The 17,653-nt window shown below is 46.2% G+C and overlaps 1 protein-coding gene across 2 annotated transcripts in view; it reads right to left on the minus strand.

Moving 5' to 3' along the window:
- Positions 1–17,653, minus strand: part of LOC126524079 (carboxypeptidase Q-like) — an 87,061-nt gene that overhangs the window by 19,195 nt on the left and 50,213 nt on the right. For both annotated transcript variants that reach the window (XM_050172444.3, XM_055067284.2), the window contains exons 2-3: positions 17,377–17,516; positions 16,327–16,720 (exon numbers count right to left, since the gene is read on the minus strand). In XM_050172444.3, coding sequence (XP_050028401.3) covers positions 16,327–16,720; positions 17,377–17,507 — 525 coding nt within the window. In that variant the 5' untranslated portion in view covers positions 17,508–17,516. The remainder of the gene's footprint in view (positions 1–16,326; positions 16,721–17,376; positions 17,517–17,653) is intronic.

Here is a 17,653-nt window from a genome sequence, read left to right on the forward strand (position 1 = left end):
CATATCAATATTTTATGCGACATGTTGCATACCGCACTACTGTTTCCGAATATTGAGTTGAAGACCCCATAGCTGATTAATGCGCAGTTAGACAAAACTGGTACATTTACGCAAGCAACGCAGAAGTGTGAAGTTTTTGCTGCAGTGTTGTACAGAACCGACTTCAAAAATAAATATTATTGCGATAGCGATTATATGGACACTCAAGGTACATTTCCGCTGTCGCCGTCACCGTGAGGTTCCGTATAAAGTCAAAGAGCGATAAAACCGTCGGCGCGCTTCCTATGCTGTATGCGCCAGTGAAAGCGCCTGAGGGTGAGCCAGCGACCGCGGTTCAATCTCGCGTGCGCGAACGAGGAACGCGGGATGGAAGCAGGATACACCGGGATCAGGCGATGGAGGGGCGCGTTCTTCTCCGGCGGCTGCTAGGGTGCCTCGATGCCCTCATCGTCCGCCACTCCGTACCGAGTGGATACATGCGGCGTCTACTACGGCGTTGGGCCAAAACCGCCTAGAAAAAAAACGGCCGTGGCTTAGCTTGGTTAAGCCTGGTGATTGCGAAGCAATAGTGTGTTATTCTCGGATCAGCTGCTAGTATGGCTGGTGGTAGTCTTGGGTTATGCTAGTGTTACGGCTTACAGTGAATCATCTAAGAGGAAGTCATCCGTCGAATCCGAGTATGCCGACAAACATTTCCCTGACCAGCGTGCCCATTACAAAATCTTCCAGTATCGATGCAACGGCGAGATGCAAGATGCATCTTGCCAGCCTTAAGCTTCGCCTTCAAGAGTGGAACGCGATAGCGTTATCGCACCCCGTTCGCACCGCCTACGCAAACGCGCTACGCCAGGCAAACGTCGCGATCGGCACAGATAGCCGGGCCCCGACGCGCCATGAACGCGGACGCGATCATGGGGCGAGTGGCGCGCCACCTGTTCGGGCAGCGCCGTACATTGCGAGGAGGGGGTTTCTGTGTTAGCCGCGAGATAGCTCTGCGTGTGCGCAGAGCGCAGAAGAAATGTAGCGGAAACTTACTTCGCTACTCGTGAAACGGCGGCTTCTGTAAGTTACATGGCCATAATTACCGATATACACCGCACTATAACTTTCTACAGCACGTTTCTAAGGCAACACCGCATTCACTAGAGGCAATTTTGTCCCGCTTTGAAGGAACGAGCTCGTGGCTGAGTAATTCCGCGTTTGGCTTTCGAGGAGGACGGACGCGTGATGGCTCGCTCCGTGCGAGGTTCTTCGGCAGCCGCTGTTGGCCGCGGCAACAGCTTTTCTTCTGCGCCCTCATATTATAGGATTTTGCTGCCAACACTGCCTTCCGGCGAGAGCGTGCAACAGCGCGTTTTTTTTGCACGGTGACCTGGCAAGAAGGCCGTATCGGCTGGAAGATTTTCGAGAGCCATTGGAGGAAGCTGGTATCATCAAGAACATCACGGGTATAGGAGCCTTCCAGATGAATCACATCTGGCTAGTCAAGTTGCGCAGCAAGGCGGACAAGGATGCTCTGGTGAAAACGGGTGGACTTCAGGTCAAGGGCTGCTTCTGCGCTGTCATTGACCCCGTCCAAAAAGACGTCACCGTGAAAGTGCACTGGGTCGACTTTGCTGTCCAAAGTGAGAGCTTTCGACAAGCGTTGAGCAGCTTTGGTGACGTCCTTGACGTGTCGAACGACAACTGGTCCGTCGCCGGTTTTGAACATGCGACACCCACGACGAGAGTCGTGCGAATGAGATTTAAGGAAGGTATTGAGCTTGATGACCTGCCTCATCTTTTCAAGTTGGGAAGTGGCACCGTCCTTCTTGTGGCCCCGGGCCGGTACCCACTATGTTTGAGGTGCCGCAGGCAAGGACACATTCGACGGGACTGCCAGACGCCACGTTGTGGCGTGTGCCGGGCGTTCGGACACGAAAGCAATGATTGTGCAAGGAGCTACGCTAGAGTAACTAAAACGGTTCTCCCAACAGAAGAAGTACAAGAGAACATAATGGACGTGGAGTAGGCTGAAAGGTCTGCCCCGAACAGCAACACCCAGAAATGTGAAGGCAAGACCTGGGAGACTGACGCCGAGAAAACTGGAGGGACGGCACCTGACAGTCGGGACTTGACGAAGGCAACTGAGGAACGTGCCGATATAGGCGGCACGCAAGAGCCACTGCCCTTAAGTCAAGCAAGTGAAGTGGAAGACATGAGCGACAGCACCGAGATCACTACGGCCGAAGATCAAGCAGACGCTACAGGGGCGACCGCGGGACGCGGGAAGCGTCCCAGAACAGGCATTCCGAAGTTGACGGAGGACAGCACCGAACGCAAGGTTAAACGCCTGGAGCGTCAGTGGCACCGCGTTGCTGGCGCCAAGGGCAATAAATATGTCCCCGAAGTCCGGTCGGCGTCATCGTCACCAGTTCGGGGTCAGGGACGCGATAAGTAATACCCTGGTATTCCCACTGCAAGGTAGAGCCACGGTTACCGTTGTACTGGTGGTTCGCGCTTACAATCACAATGATTAGTATACCTGCACCATTACGCGTCGGTACGCTCAATGTACGGGGTCTAGGGACTAGACGCAAGCAATATCAAGTCAAACCCATAATGCAAGAAAGAGACCTAGATTTGCTTGCGGTCCAGGAGACGAAGGCTAGCACAGAGGAGGCGACCGAAGGCTTGGTAGGAAAATTTTCTTTAAGGTACAATGTATGCGTGAGCCATGCGGTGGGAACATCAGCCGGGTGTATGTTGTTTGTTAAAAATTCAGTTGGCATTGTCGTTGAAACGGTTACAAGTTGCTTTGCAAGGACGCTTTGTTTTGTGCGATCTTTCTTACGGGGAAGCGAAATTTAGATTTATTTGTGTCTATGCACCTACAAAGCCGCATGAAAGATGTTTGTTCTTTCGCGAATTGAGTATGTATTTTGATTGTGAGAGGTGTTTGATTGTATTGGGTGACTACTATTGTGTCCTTAATCAGGAAGACCGTTCAACCACTGCTAGTGTAAATGATGAAAGTGCTGCGTATCTTAAAGAATGCGTGCGCAAGTTCTCTTTAAATGATGTGGCACAGTTCGCAAGAGGTGGAAGTCGCCAGCATTTCACACACTTTCAAGGCACCAGCCATGCACGACTAGATCGAGTGTATGTGTGTTCGGAGATTGCGCCTTTGTGTCAGAACTACGATGTTGATGCTGTTTCTTTCAGTGATCATTGTTTAGTTACCTTCGAGATCGGCCAAAAGCAAAAAAGGAAACTTCAATGGGAAAGATGGAAATTGAATGCCAAGCTTATCAAGGATGACGTGTTCATAGATAAAACCAAAAAAGAAATGCATTATTTTTTTTAATGACACTCTACGCAGTGCCGCAGAGAAATGGGAGTTATTTAAACAAAGGGTAAAATTGAACGCAATAGAAAGAGGTGGGCATATGAAGTATCAGGCTCAAAAACATGAACAGGGGCTGCGGCAGGAGCTCGAAGACATGGTGAGAATCGAAACAGCTAATCCGGGTTTGGTGACGCAGGAACTGCAAGTCATTAAAAGAAAACTAGAAAGCTTAGAGGAGGATAAATACAGAGGTGCAATTATACGAGCACGAGCTGAAAAATATCTCGCGGGGGAAGTACCTACAAAGCGAGCTTTGTCAGATGAAAAGGCGTACGCTCGAGGAAATGAAATATTGTAAATAGAATGTAATGGTAAGATATTCAGGGAACAGAAAGTTATCATGACGGCATTTGAAAGTTACTATAGAGATTTGTTTGCTTGTCGTGAGCCAAAGGTGCTAGGCTACGAGGATGACTTTCTGGCAGAAATGCCGACGCTAGGCAAAGAGGAAACGAATTTATTAGAAACGAATATTAGTATGGAAGAGGTTGAGAGGGCTATTGAGGAACTAAGCTCGGGCAAATCTCCTGGTCCGGATGGCATTACCGAGGCATTTTACAAGGCGTTCAAGACGGACATGGCAACAGCATTGCATGAAGTATTTTCAGAGGCACTCGAGCGGGGGACTTTACCTCCATCGTTCAATCGTGCGCACACAGTACTAATCCCAAAAGGCTAAGAAAAAAATCTACTACGTAAAGTAACGGGATACAGGCCAATTACGTTGACTAATGTTGACTACAAGGTTTTCATGAAAGTTCTTGCAGCAAGGCTGCAGGGAGTTATATGCAAGTTAGTTGGGCCGCATCAGACATGCGGCATCAGAGGTAGGAAAATATTTACAAATATTCATACAGCTAGAAGCATTTTAGAATATTGCGATAGCACTCTCCTCAAGGTGGCGATGCTGCAAATAGATCTAGCTAAGGCTTTTGATATGGTACCACATAGTGTTCTCTTTTTATTAATTAATTATGTAGGGCTTGGTTCCGTCATGTGTAAATGTATCAAAATGGCATATCAAAGCTCATGTACCAATTTAATTGTTAATGGTGAACTATCACAACGCATACAAGTACTCTCTTCCGTTCGACAGGGTTGTCCGTTAAGTCCTTTACTTTTTGCTTTATTTTTGGAGCCGCTCTGTAGAAAAATAGTTAATAGTACAGAAATCAGGGGGTTTAAGATACAGTTTTGTGAAGTACGTGTTCTAGCTTATGCCGATGACGTTCCCCTATTTGCTGCAGATAGGGAGAGTGTTAGCTCATTATTAAAAATTACTGAAAGGTTTTGCGAGAAAAGCGGCAGTGAAATCAATAAGCAAAAGAGTATTGGTCTCTGGCATGGCCATTGGAATGCCACGCCCGGTGTTTTTGAAAATATTCGGTGGCTCACGACACCGAGCACTTACCTGGGGGTACCTCTGAATGGGTATAGTGAGAACGAGTCACTCTGGCTCGAAAAAACGGATGAAATACGTGCAATGGCCGAAGCATTGGGTGGCCGTGAATTGTCGATATTTGCACTTGCCACTATTTGTAACGTTTTTCTCGTTGCGAAAATATGTATCTTCTGCAGGCACTGTATTGTATACGCAAGCACTTTCAAAAATTTCACCGAATCTTTGCCACGTTTATCTGGTGTTCTACGTGGGAGCGAACATCAAGGACAAATTTGTTTCGTTGAGTAAAGAAAGGTGGTCTGTCGGTGTGCCACTTCTTTCTTCATCAGGTTGAATCACGTTTCATATTGATAAGGGACGAGAGACCCGTTCCTGTGTTGTTTTTTTAAACCATGTTAACAGTTTCTATGCCAGATTTTTTTGTTTCTTCAGCCATTGGCCCTCACTACACATTTTAAAGGTTCTTTCGTGAAGTTGTAACGTCCTATCGTTTCCTTAGGGCAAAATTTTCCCTTGAGTACCTCCCCAATGTAAAAAGAAAGCGTCTTATGAAGGATCTCATTGAAAGTGTGTTCCCTGTTCCATTCTATCGGTTAATTTTTCAGGAAGGACCTGGGCAAGACGTACTTAAAAGGGTTAAAAATATGTGTATACCGGCGAACGTTAAAACATTCTTCTTCAAGCTTCACACATGAACCTTGCCTGTTAAAACGTGGCTGGAGGAAAGAGGGATTGATGTTCCATGAGGAAGCAGATGCTTTCTGTGCAACAAAGCTGAAATGATTGAACATGTTTTCATTGATTGTAATAATGGCATATTCTTTTGGGATATATTACAGAGAACGTTAAAGATAGACCTACCCCTCAATCCACATGGCATTCGTTTTTTACCCCCTGAACGCGATTTTGAACAGATGGATGTTATCTTTTTACTAGGACTGCACGCAGTATGGCGTAGTCGCTTGGCATATAGACATTGTGATGTTAAAGGCCGAAATGTTTATGAATATTTTGTGGAAATGGTTGTGAAGGTACGTGACGTGTACAAGATGAATGACTGTGATGAAGCTGTGGTGTCAATGCTTGATACTTTGACACATATAAAACGGGTGTGATCTATGATCACAAATACTTTTGAGGCTTGTAGCCAAGCTGGAAATAAAGAAAAGAAAAAGAGCTCGTGGCTGAGTGGTAGCGTCTCCGCCTCACACTTCGGAGACCCTGGTTCGATTCCCACCAGCCTATCTTGCAAGATGTTTTTTACACAGCTGGTGTGACGTCACTCTAGGTCACGTGGTGTGACGTCACGCAGCGAGGTCACGCTAACGGTCAATGATGCCTACCACCACCTCGCCGCGGAACGGGCTGAAGTGCGAACTGAAGTAGTATCGCTTCGCAATAAAAATGTAAGGCCACCGCATCACCTCCTCTCCTAGTCAATACGTCACAAGAGTCGGATGGTAGCGGTGGATGGGGGAGCGCTGCGTTATTACAACGCGGCGCGCGTTCTGAAAACAAGTAGTAGTATAAACGTTTATTAAAAAAAAATAATCACATTCAGGTTCAGTGGGTGGGTCCCTCAGTCCAGGGCCCCACTGGCGATCGCGGCACGCCGGGCTTGGTCGAGAAGGGCCAATTGGTCCTCCCGCACCGTGCTGGCTAGCCACACCTCCCACTGCCTACTGTTGGAGTTTTGCCCCATAAGGGGTGATTGGATTTCTTGTGGCCGACTCTGGCACGACCATGTGATATGGTCAAGAGATGGCCGCCCTCCGCACCAAGGGCAAGTGTTGGGATACCGGGTGGGGTGTATGTGGTGTAGTAGGAGTAGGTGTGGGTATGTACGGGTTTGTAGCCGGCGCCAGTCCCGCATTTGCGCTGAGTCCAAGGATGTGTCTGGAAAGCTATACCGTTGCCTTCCTCGTCTCTGTGCCTCCAAGATATCTTTTGCTGTGATCGGAGATTCTACGAGAGTGCGTTCCGTCGCTCGGATGCTATATTCTCGACCGAGGCGGTCCGCCCTCTCGTTACCCCTCACTCCGGCGTGCGCCGGACACCACGTAATAGCGTGGTGTTCCGTGAGATTTCTTCCTAGGATTTTGATGGTGAGTTTGGGCAGGGTGCCTGCCATGAAAAGGCGACATGCCGATTGCGAGTCATCATCATCATCATCATCAGCCTGATTACGCCCACTGCAGGGCAAAGGCCTCTCCCATACTTCTCCAACTACCCCGGTCATGTACTAATTGTGGCCATGTTGACCCTCCAAACTTCCTAATCTCATCTGCCCACCTAACTTTCTGTCGCCCCCTGCTACGCTTCCCTTCCCTCGGAATCCAGTCCGTAACCCTTAATGACCATCGGTTATCTTCCCTCCTCATTACATGTCCTGCCCAAGCCCATTTCTTTTTCTTGATTTCAACTAAGATGTCATTAACGCGCGTTTGTTCCCTCACCCAATCTGCTCTTTTCTTATCCCTTAACGTTACACCTATCATTTTTCTTTCCATAGCTCGTTGCGTCGTCCTCAATTTAAGTAGAACCCTTTTCGTAAGCCTCCAGGTTTCTGCCCCGTACGTGAGTACTGGTAAGACACAGCTGTTATACACTTTTCTCTTGAGGGATAATGGCAACCTGCTGTTCATGATCTGCGAATGCCTGCCAAACGCACCCCAGCCCATTCTTATTCTTCTGATTATTTCACTCTCATGATCTGGATCAGCAGTCACTACCTGTCCTAAGTAGATGTATTCTCTTACCACTTCCAGTGCCTCGCTACCTATCGTAAACTGCTGTTCCCTTCCGAGACTGTTAAACATTACTTTAGTTTTCTGCAGATTCATTTTTAGTCCCACCCTTCTGCTCTGCCTCTCCAGATCAGTGAGCATGCATTGCAGTTGGTCCCCTGAGTTACTAAGCAAGGCAATATCATCAGCGAAGCGCAAGTTACTAAGGTATTCTCCATTTACTCTTATCCCCAATTCTTCCCAATCCAGGTCTCTGAATACCTCCTGTAAACACGCTGTGAATAGCATTGGAGAGATCGTATCTCCCTGCCTGACGCCTTTCTTTATTGGGATTTTGTTGCTTTCTTTATGGAGGAGTACAGTGGCTGTGGAGCCGCTATAGATATCTTTCAGTATTTTTACATACGGCTCGTCTACACCCTGATTCCGCAATGCCTCCATGACTGCTGAGGTTTCGACTGAATCAAACGCTTTCTCGTAATCAATGAAAGCTATATATAATGGTTGGTTATATTCCGCACATTTCTCTATCACCTGATTGATAGTGTGAATATGATCTATTGTTGAGTAGCCTTTACGGAATCCTGCCTGGTCCTTTGGTTGACGGAAGTCTAAGGTGTTCCGGATTCTATTTGCAATTACCTTAGTAAATACTTTGTAGGCAACGGACAGTAAGCTGATCGGTCTATAATTTTTCAAGTCTTTGGCGTCGCCTTTCTTATGGATTAGGATTATGTTAGCCTTCTTCCAAGATTCCGGTACGCTCGAGGTCTTGAGGCATTGCGTATAGAGGCTGGCCAGTTTTTCTAGAACAATCTGCCCACCATCCTTCAGCAAATCTGCTGTTACCTGATCCTCCCCAGCAGCCTTCCCCCTTTGCATAGCTCCCAAGGCTTTCTTTACTTCTTCCGGCGTTACTTCTGGGATATCGAATTCCTCTAGATTATTCTCTCTTCCATTATCATCGTGGGTGCCACTCGTACTGTATAAATCTCTATAGAACTCCTCAGCCACTTGAACTATCTCATCCATATTAGTAATGATATTGCCGGCTTTGTCTCTTAGCGCATACATCTGATTCTTGCCAATTCCTAGTTTCTTCTTCACTGCTTTTAGGCTTCCTCCGTTCCTGAGAGCTTGTTCAATTCTATCCATGTTATACTTCCTTATGTCAGCTGTCTTACGCTTGTTGATTAACTTCGAAAGTTCTGCCAGTTCTATTCTAGCTGTAGGGTTAGAGGCTTTCATACATTGGCGTTTCTTGATCAGATCTTTCGTCTCCTGCGATAGCTTACTGGTATCCTGTCTAACGGAGTTACCACCGACTTCTATTGCACACTCCTTAATGATGCCCACAAGATTGTCGTTCATTGCTTCAACACTAAGATCCTCTTCGTGGCTTAAAGCCGAATACCTGTTCTGTAGCTTGATCTGGAATTCCTCTATTTTCCCTCTTAGCGCTAACTCATTGATCGGCTTCTTATGTACCAGTTTCCTCCGTTCCCTCCTCAGGTCTAGGCTAATTCGAGTTCTTACCATCCTGTGGTCACTGCAGCGCACCTTACCGAGCACGTCCACATCTTGTATGATGCCAGGGTTAGCGCAGAGTATGAAATCTATTTCATTTCTAGTCTCGCCGTTCGGGCTCCTCCATGTCCACTTTCGGTTATTCCGCTTGCGGAAGAAGGTATTCATTATCCTCATATTATTCTGTTCTGCAAACTCTACTAATACCTCCCCCCTGCTATTCCTAGTGCCTATGCCATATTCCCCCACTGCCTTGTCTCCAGCATGCTTCTTGCCTACCTTGGCATTGAAATCGCCCATCAGTATAGTGTATTTTGTTTTCACTCTACCCATCGCCGATTCCACGTCTTCGTAGAAGCTTTCGACTTCCTGGTCATCATGATTGGATGTAGGGGCGTAGACCTGTACAACCTTCATTTTGTACCTCTTATTAAGTTTCACAACAAGACATGCCACCCTCTCGTTAATGCTATAGAATTCCTGTATGTTACCAGCTATATTCTTATTAATCAGGAATCCGACTCCTAGTTCTCGTCTCTCCGCTAAGCCCCGGTAGCACAGGACGTGCCCGCTCCTTAGCACTGTATATGCTTCTTTTGGCCTCCTAACTTCACTGAGCCCTATTATATCCCATTTACTGCCCTCTAATTCTTCCAATAGCACTGCTAGACTCGCCTCACTAGATAATGTTCTTGCGTTAAACGTTGCCAGGTTCATATTCGAGTCGGTTAGTATTAACGCAGAACGTGCTCTATTTTCAGCGTCACGTATAGCCAGAGCCACCGCAGTAGCCTCTGCTGTGGCCACCGACTCTGTTCTGACTGTTGCGGAAATAGTAGTTTGTGCGTTTGTGGCTACCACAGTAAAAGTTTTGCTATCCTGTTTGCACGCGTCCGTGTAATAAACCTCCGGATTTCTACCGAACCTGCGTTCGAGTGTCCTGGCCCGTGCAAGGCGCCGTTGTCTGTGGTATTTCTCGCTCATGTTTTTAGGGATTGGGGACACAGAGATCTGAGCTCGTATGTTCCGTGGGAGGAGTTCTGTTTGGTCGTTACAATATGCCGGTCTGAGTGGATACCCTAATCGACGGAGAAGTGTTCGACCTTGCTCCGTGGAATTGAGCCTTTCTCGTTGTGCAATCAGTGTTGCAGCCACGAGTTCTTCAAATGTGTTGCTAATACCCATTGCATTAAAAAGGGTCGTGCTAGTGCAAATCGGTAGACCAAGCGCCGCCTTATAAGCTGTGCATATGAGGGCGTTTATTTTAGTTTCCTCTGAGATACTTTTTGGAAAGGAAGGCCAAAAGTTACACGGCTTATGATAAATGCCTGTACGAGCCTTATTGTCTCTTCCTCCTTGAAGCCTTTTCTGTTTCTTGCTACTCTGTTTATCATCCTAGACACGCTGTTAACCGTTTTCCGGAGATTTGCGATCGTGTGCCCTACTGCTCCATTTTCCTGTATCCATAGTCCGAGTATCCGAGCTTTAGATGCCTCCTGTATTGTTTGACCTCCCAGAGCAAGCTTTATCGGAAGTCTATCGTCCTTTCGTGTATAAGGTGCTCTTACTCGGATTAGTTCGGACTTCTCCGGGGCGCAATTCATGCCAGCTTTTGTTACATGATCCTCAACAATGCTAATTGCCTTCTGGAGGGTTTCCTGACGTTCCCCTAAAGATCCCTTTGCGGTCCAGAGAGTTACGTCGTCCGCGTAAATCGCATGTCCTAAGTTTGGGATCCCTTGTAGTTTCACCGCTAGTCCTTTCAACCCTATATTGAAGAGTAGCGGTGAAAGAATTGAACCTTGCGGCGTTGCTCTTTTGGGGGTCTGTAGAACATCTGAGCGGGTGGATCCTAGCCCTATCGTGGCTGTGCGGTTGTCTAGAAAGGATTTTATGTATTCATAAGTGCGCTGTCCGCAGTGCATGTTCGATAGTTCCGTTAAAATGCTTTCGTGCGAGATGGTATCTAAAGCTTTCTTTATATCTAATGCCACTATGAATCTGTCTGCATTTCCTCTTTCTGTGTTTAATACTTATTTTCTCCGTGGCTGCAACGCTAGAGCGGCAACGCGTGGAGCATTTTCTTGGTGGCTTTGGTGGGGCTGACTGCACCGTAAACGCGATTGTTTTTCTTCGATTGTGCGTGGGTCATCGTACACGGAAGCGCAACGATGCCTGGCTGTTGTTGCGCACCAAACTGCAAGTGCAATTATGACGGAGGACCAAGTGTCCGAGTGCATATGTTCCCATCTGACCGAGCCACTCGGGAAGCATGGACGAGAGCAGTTCCTCGGAAGGACTTATCGCCAACGAAGTACACAGTGGTAAGCATTTCTTCTCTCTGTTGTTATTCTGGGTTTCCACACGAATTGGTTTCGTCAGCCTAGTGCCCAATGTATTCGTGCACGCGTGCACAATAGATGGGTCTCTGCACCTGTCGACGCGCTTGTAAATTCAACGTTTTCGTCGAGCTTCATACCTGTAATGGCTTGTTCTTTTTATTTCAGGTCTGTGAAAAGCATTTCTTGCCAACGGATTACTTGAAGACGACATCTTACACGGACGTCAAGACAGGAAAGTGGTCGAAGTTGCCACGAAAAACATTCGTCTGAAGAAAACTGCAGTTCCGAGCTTGTTTCCCAATTGCCCTGCCTATTTATCGCGTCTGCAAGCGTGCGTTCGAGAAGCGCCGGGTGCGAAAAGAGAGCGCTTGGAAGCCACATATTTGCAAAAAGCAATATTGTTTTCTCAGCAAACCCAAGCAGAAGAGGACGCCAAAAATGTGGTTGGTAGCTTTGCGGACTTGCTCAAGGCCTTGCCAAGCTTTCAGAGTTCGGACTTCTGGACAGTTTTGAACAACGGCTCCAAGGTTTTCTATTTGGACTTGTCACTTAAATTTGCTCCTGCAGTCCGTACTTCGGTGATCGTGTCCACAGACCTGCGCGTCGAAGTATTTTTTGTTGAAACGCGTGTGAGGAAGTGTGGTAATGTGTTAGTTCCTGAAAAGCTGTGCGACTTTAGAGTATCGAAAAGTGTGTTACACATGATCGAACAGACGCATAAGGATATCAGCACTGAGCGTTCTGAAAAGGCCCGTCATCTACTGGCACTGGTTTCGACATTGCTAGAGGAAGTAAGTGGAAAACATTTTGCACGCGAGTTGCAAGAATAGCATTTGTAAGTGCTTAAATTCTTGAAGAGTCAAGTTGATCTTGTTTTGAATAATGCTAGCCGATATCCCCCCGATTTATTGGTTTTTGCTAGCCTTTTGTTCACAATTTCACCTCATGCATACAGATTCCTGAGAAGTTCGATGAAGCTTAAGATGCCGCATCCTGATACGATCAGAAGACTGTGTTCATCGTACGATGTACGCCCTGAAACGGAGCAGCAAGAATGTAGCTTTCTTTCCTATGCATAGCGTATTGTAAGCACATATAAAGAGCATGAAACGACTGTAACGTTAATGATTGATGAGATTCACCTTCAATAATTTTTTTATTACAAGGCTGGCTTTGTTACTGGTGCTGCGGTAAATTCATCGACTGCAGGAAAAACTGCCAACGTATTTATGATACAGAGCCTGCTTTCTTCAAACAAGGATGTTGTGCACATTCTTCCTGTGGCACAAATCGATGCTAAGGCGCTGCACGACTTCCTTCGGAAGATTGTTCTTGATCTAGAGGCATCTGGTTTTAGAATAATCGCAGTGATCTCGGACAATAACTCTATAAACAGGAAAGCCATGTACTACTTTGCTAAGACGGCAAGTGTCAGCATTGTATACCAGCATCCTGCTGACCCATCAACACCCCTGTTTTTCGTGGTGGACCCAGTTCACATACTAAAGTTTATAAGAAATAACTGGCTGAGTCAAAGAAACATTGGCAAATGCATGTACTTTCCTGAACCGAAGAGTGATGAGGCGGAACCAAAGATACTTACAGCATGTTTCAAGGTATTATGCCAGTTGCACGAAGCTGACAAGCATGAGCTCATGAAGCTAGCGCCAACGCTCACTTTGAAGGCACTGAACCTCTCGAATATGGAACGGCAGAACGTTAAACCGGCGTTAAAGATTTTTAACTCATGTACTGTTGCTGCTCTCAGTGTCGCAACGTTCCGGCATGCAAAGGAAACATCTCAATATGTCGACACCATTTTGACTTGGTGGAACATTATTAACGTCAAGACGCCAAGAAAAGGACAGCGGTTGCGAGATCAGTTGCAAGGTCCAATAGTTTCATCGTCATGTCCTCAACTAGAATTCTTAGAGAGAATAGTTCAATGGCTTGATCACTGGGGAAGCCTCAAACATGACAATGGCCGCCTGACACGTGAAACGCACAGAGCTTTCAGCCACACTACCCACGCCTTGCACGAACTTGCCATATACTGTCTCGAAGAGCTTCATTTCGAGTATGTTCTTTTGGGCAAATTTCAAACTGATAGCTTGGAGGATCGCTTTGGCAAGTATCGGCAATTGTCTGGTGCCAATTACCACGTGTCTATAAGGCAGATATATGAATCTGAAAAGAAATTGCGTTTGCAGAAGGTTCTGGACCTGCCAGATTTGGACATGCTACTACCACCGAGCGCGAGCACGTTGGAGACAAGTGTAAATTCAGGAAACGGCTAGTTTCACGTCACTGTGACTGACTCTGACATTGAGAAAAAAACGTCAAGGCTACCGGCACTAACACATGTTGCCGGCTATTGTGCCCATGCAGCTCTAAAAAAGTTGACATGTGCATCTTGCAGTGAAAGACGTCGATCTAGATGGCCCTGAGAATGCATTAATCACGAAGATGACGAGGGGTGGCCTGAAGTTTCCACGAGCAGTTGTAGTTAATGCTGTACTCTTTACTGAAATTATATTGGACAAGCTCAGGACACCAGAATATGCTGTACGATTGTTCTGCCGTCCTAGGCAGAAAGATACTCTTGTCGGCCTTGTGTTCGCTACGCTTCATGACTTTGAGGATGTAGATGTGTGTGATTTCGGTCATCCTGCACAGGAGGTAATGGGCATGTTGTAAGTGCTGCAGCGAATACACTGCTGAACAACTTGTGCCGCACAGAAAATGACAAATTACGCAACGCCAAGAACGACCGAAAATTGCAGACCTTGAAGGCCTGAGATATGTTTCTCATTATTTATTTTTTATTCATGAAGCTCTGTTTTGTTAACATCTACGTATGTTTGTGTTGACATCTACGTTGCTTGGTTAAAAAGAAACCTGTGGCGTAGCTAGGACTTCTTTGCCTACATTATCAAAATTTAAACCCTGCATTTTGGCGAATTCAAATGTTAACGTTTGAGTTTATTGTGCTACCTGTTTATGATTCGAACTCCCCATGCTACCGCAATCCATTAATTGCATGTTTTCCTTCAGGACTGAGAGCAGGCCTGTCGTTTCTGACTTACTTTTTCACCATTATCTCAGCATTTTATGAAGACCAAAAAGGCCTGCAAACAAGGCGGGTGGAAATAAAAGAACCACAAGAAATGGTACGACAAAGACGGAAGCTTATTCTATTTGACAATTAGTTGTGCGTGACCCTATAATAATAAAATTTTCGCAATAAAATGAACCTCGACATTCGTGTGTCCAGCGAGGACTGTTTTACGCAATGCAAGAATGAAAATGATAATTGTATATGGAAGATTTAAAATGTTTGTTTCTGAATGCAGTTCTTATCATTGGTGAACAAAGTATATTCTGTCTTCAATATTCAGTTTGCCTCTTTCTTTCTTTCCGTCTAAGGTTAAAGTGACTAAGCAGCATGCAGTTTTCCTGTCTTAGTCTCGACCAAACATCACAAGCACAATAAGGCCGGTCGTGTTGCGATACACGCAAAAAAAAAAAAAATGTCGCCAGTCAAGTAATCTAAGGAAGGTATGAAATAATGTTGCTTCCTATGGTGGTGTTGACTGCAGTGAACCAGGTGCTCCCCCTTATTTTTTGCGTCAGCTATACGTGTCTTGCTTTGGAACCGAAGCATATGCATTTATAGGTTGCTGTCACTTTAAGGACAGCACTAATTTTCCCATGCCATAGTATCCGCGACGCGCAGAGACGCCCTGCAAGCGCAACGAACCTAGGTGCGGAGACGCCGACGGCGTCGACTGTCCGGCCCATCCGACTAGCGTGACGTCACACCGGCGTGGCTTTGGTTGGGCACGCAAATGGCGGACGCCGCAGTAGACGCCTTTGGCGGACGCTGTAGGGATGCGTTGCCGGCGCTCCTGTGTCTTGAAAGCGGTCTGCGACGCGGCCAAAGTGCGCACCCACGCGGCCCTGGTATTTGAAGCGTTCTGCGATATTTCCAGAGTGCGCGTAGTGCACGTAGCAATGTATGCGCTGTGCTTTCGATGTTTCGTATGCGTTGAGGCGAGACATGCACGAAGGTGAATTCACTTGCTGCTGCCGCGATTTTCAGTTCAGCATTTCGACCGCAAGTTTCCGCGTTCATCGAGTGAAATGTCTTCATGTTTACCTGTGTGCGTGCGAGACCGTGCTTTTTAATTCAGTTAAACCATGTTGGCAAGCTAGTTGGCTGGAATCCATGATGGAATATGTAAGCGTGACTGAAGATGGAGGTAGAAAGAAGCAGACACAAAAAGACAGCGCTGTGCTTGTGTGTGTTTCTCCCTATACGTCCTCGTTCAGTCACGATTACATATTCTGTCATTGCTAATATAGTTAGCAAGCGAATGTTTACAAGTTTACACGACCACTACTACCACTATCCTTTCTTCATATAGCTATTCACTAATTTGCTATTGCAATCGGTGCATCACCGTCTGTGCGAAACTGCAATTTTTTAGGGAGAGTGCCACATTTGATTTACAGTAAACAAATTTGGTCTACCTTCATCGCTCTTTTACAGATAGAAAAGTGTGATTACCAAAATTCAATATCGTAAAGTATGTTTAGGTAAGTTGTTCACTCACGCATTTACTTTAGCAAAAACATATCGTTCGGTTTCACCATACGCCCTGCCCGCTTCTGCTGTTTCCAGGCAATTTACGGTGCACTTGCTCAATGAAACTACAGAAAAGCGTTCTTCGTTACACAACCTCGAGAGCAAGCTGGGCATACTCCATGCAGTGCGAGCACAAAAAGGAGCCGTCACGGGTTAGTGCACAGCAGGGAAGGCGAGTGTAACCGCCTTTTGTTCTCGCCATATTTGGTATAGCTGCGTACGTATGTTCGGAAATTAGAATTGGCTTAGCCGCAGGTTCATTGAAAACGTACCTTTTGGCGATTTTTCCGCAGTTCTTCGAACGAGTCTACGACTAGGACTGGTGCAGTAATACCGCGACGAGGCGTGGCCGCACTGTATCCGAGTCCTAAAACGGGCAGCTTCTTCAATTGCGGTGACATCATCCAAGCCTCTTCAGATCCTCTAACCCAACGCGGTACTCTCACTGGCTCCGTGTGCACATTGTCGAGGCGGCGACGCTTGAGCAACTTGACCATGTAGTTTATGCTTCTCTCTAATGTAGCTGTACCAGTGAATCTTGTACGATAGGTGTCGACAAAAAATGCCAGCTCTTCGTAGGTCTTGTTTCGCTCAGAGCCGCGCACAACCTCATTGATGATGGAATGTATGACTGGGGCATATTCTCGAACCTCATTCACGATGTTCCTGCTCGGGAGGCGGCGGAAACAAGAACGAGAATTAGGGCGCTATTAGAGTGATATTGACGCGAGTGAAGCAACAATTGATACTTAAGTGATTCAACGAATTGTATCAAAGTAATAAATTCAGTGAGCGCACATTGTCAAGATGCTTGCATTTGCTTTTCAAATTTAAATTTCTTTTGTACTTTGCACGATGTTTGGTAAATTTCAAAGAGGAGTAAAATCAAGGTTATCACCTGTTGAATTCACAAAAGCATCCACTGATGATAAACAACAAGACGACCAATGCTTACCGTTATACATTCGGGAGTCTAGGACCATAACGAATAAAAATAACTAATTCTAAATATCTCCCCAGGATTTTTTAAATTTCCGTCTTAGGAAGCCACAGTGGCTTTGTTTACCGGCGGGGCGCAAGCGCATTTATTATATCTGGGACGAATATAAAAAATTTTTACACAATCTTGAATATTATTCAGTTCCTCTATTTGGAGGTTGGCACGTTCACAGGAAGGCCATGCGCGAACGTCTCTATTTGTGTACTGCTATACAAAAAAGTGAAATGTTTGATATTCGACTATGTGGTCCTAGACAATGCATTTGATCTAACTTAAACATTGTCGTAACTTTATTGGCTAAGGGAGATTCATTGTGCATTACCTGGGAAGAACGTCTCGCTCCTGGCATGATGTCCTGATATCCTCTGTGCAAAACGCTCCCTTAGGAATACTTGAAACGATCAGAAAAGCCACGCAGTATGACACTCTTGTAGAGATCCCTCTTCGCAGCATCTTATATACCTGCGGTGAATTACGCAGAAGGCGGGAATTACATAACGGAGCCATGCAGGGAACATTAACCAGAATGATTTTACTGTGATGAGTAGTGGTAACATGCACTACGCACATGTAATAGCACTTGGTTGCTAAATACTACA

This window comes from Dermacentor andersoni, chromosome 3 (genome assembly GCF_023375885.2).
Source record: "Dermacentor andersoni chromosome 3, qqDerAnde1_hic_scaffold, whole genome shotgun sequence".
Classification (NCBI taxonomy): domain Eukaryota; kingdom Metazoa; phylum Arthropoda; class Arachnida; order Ixodida; family Ixodidae; genus Dermacentor; species Dermacentor andersoni.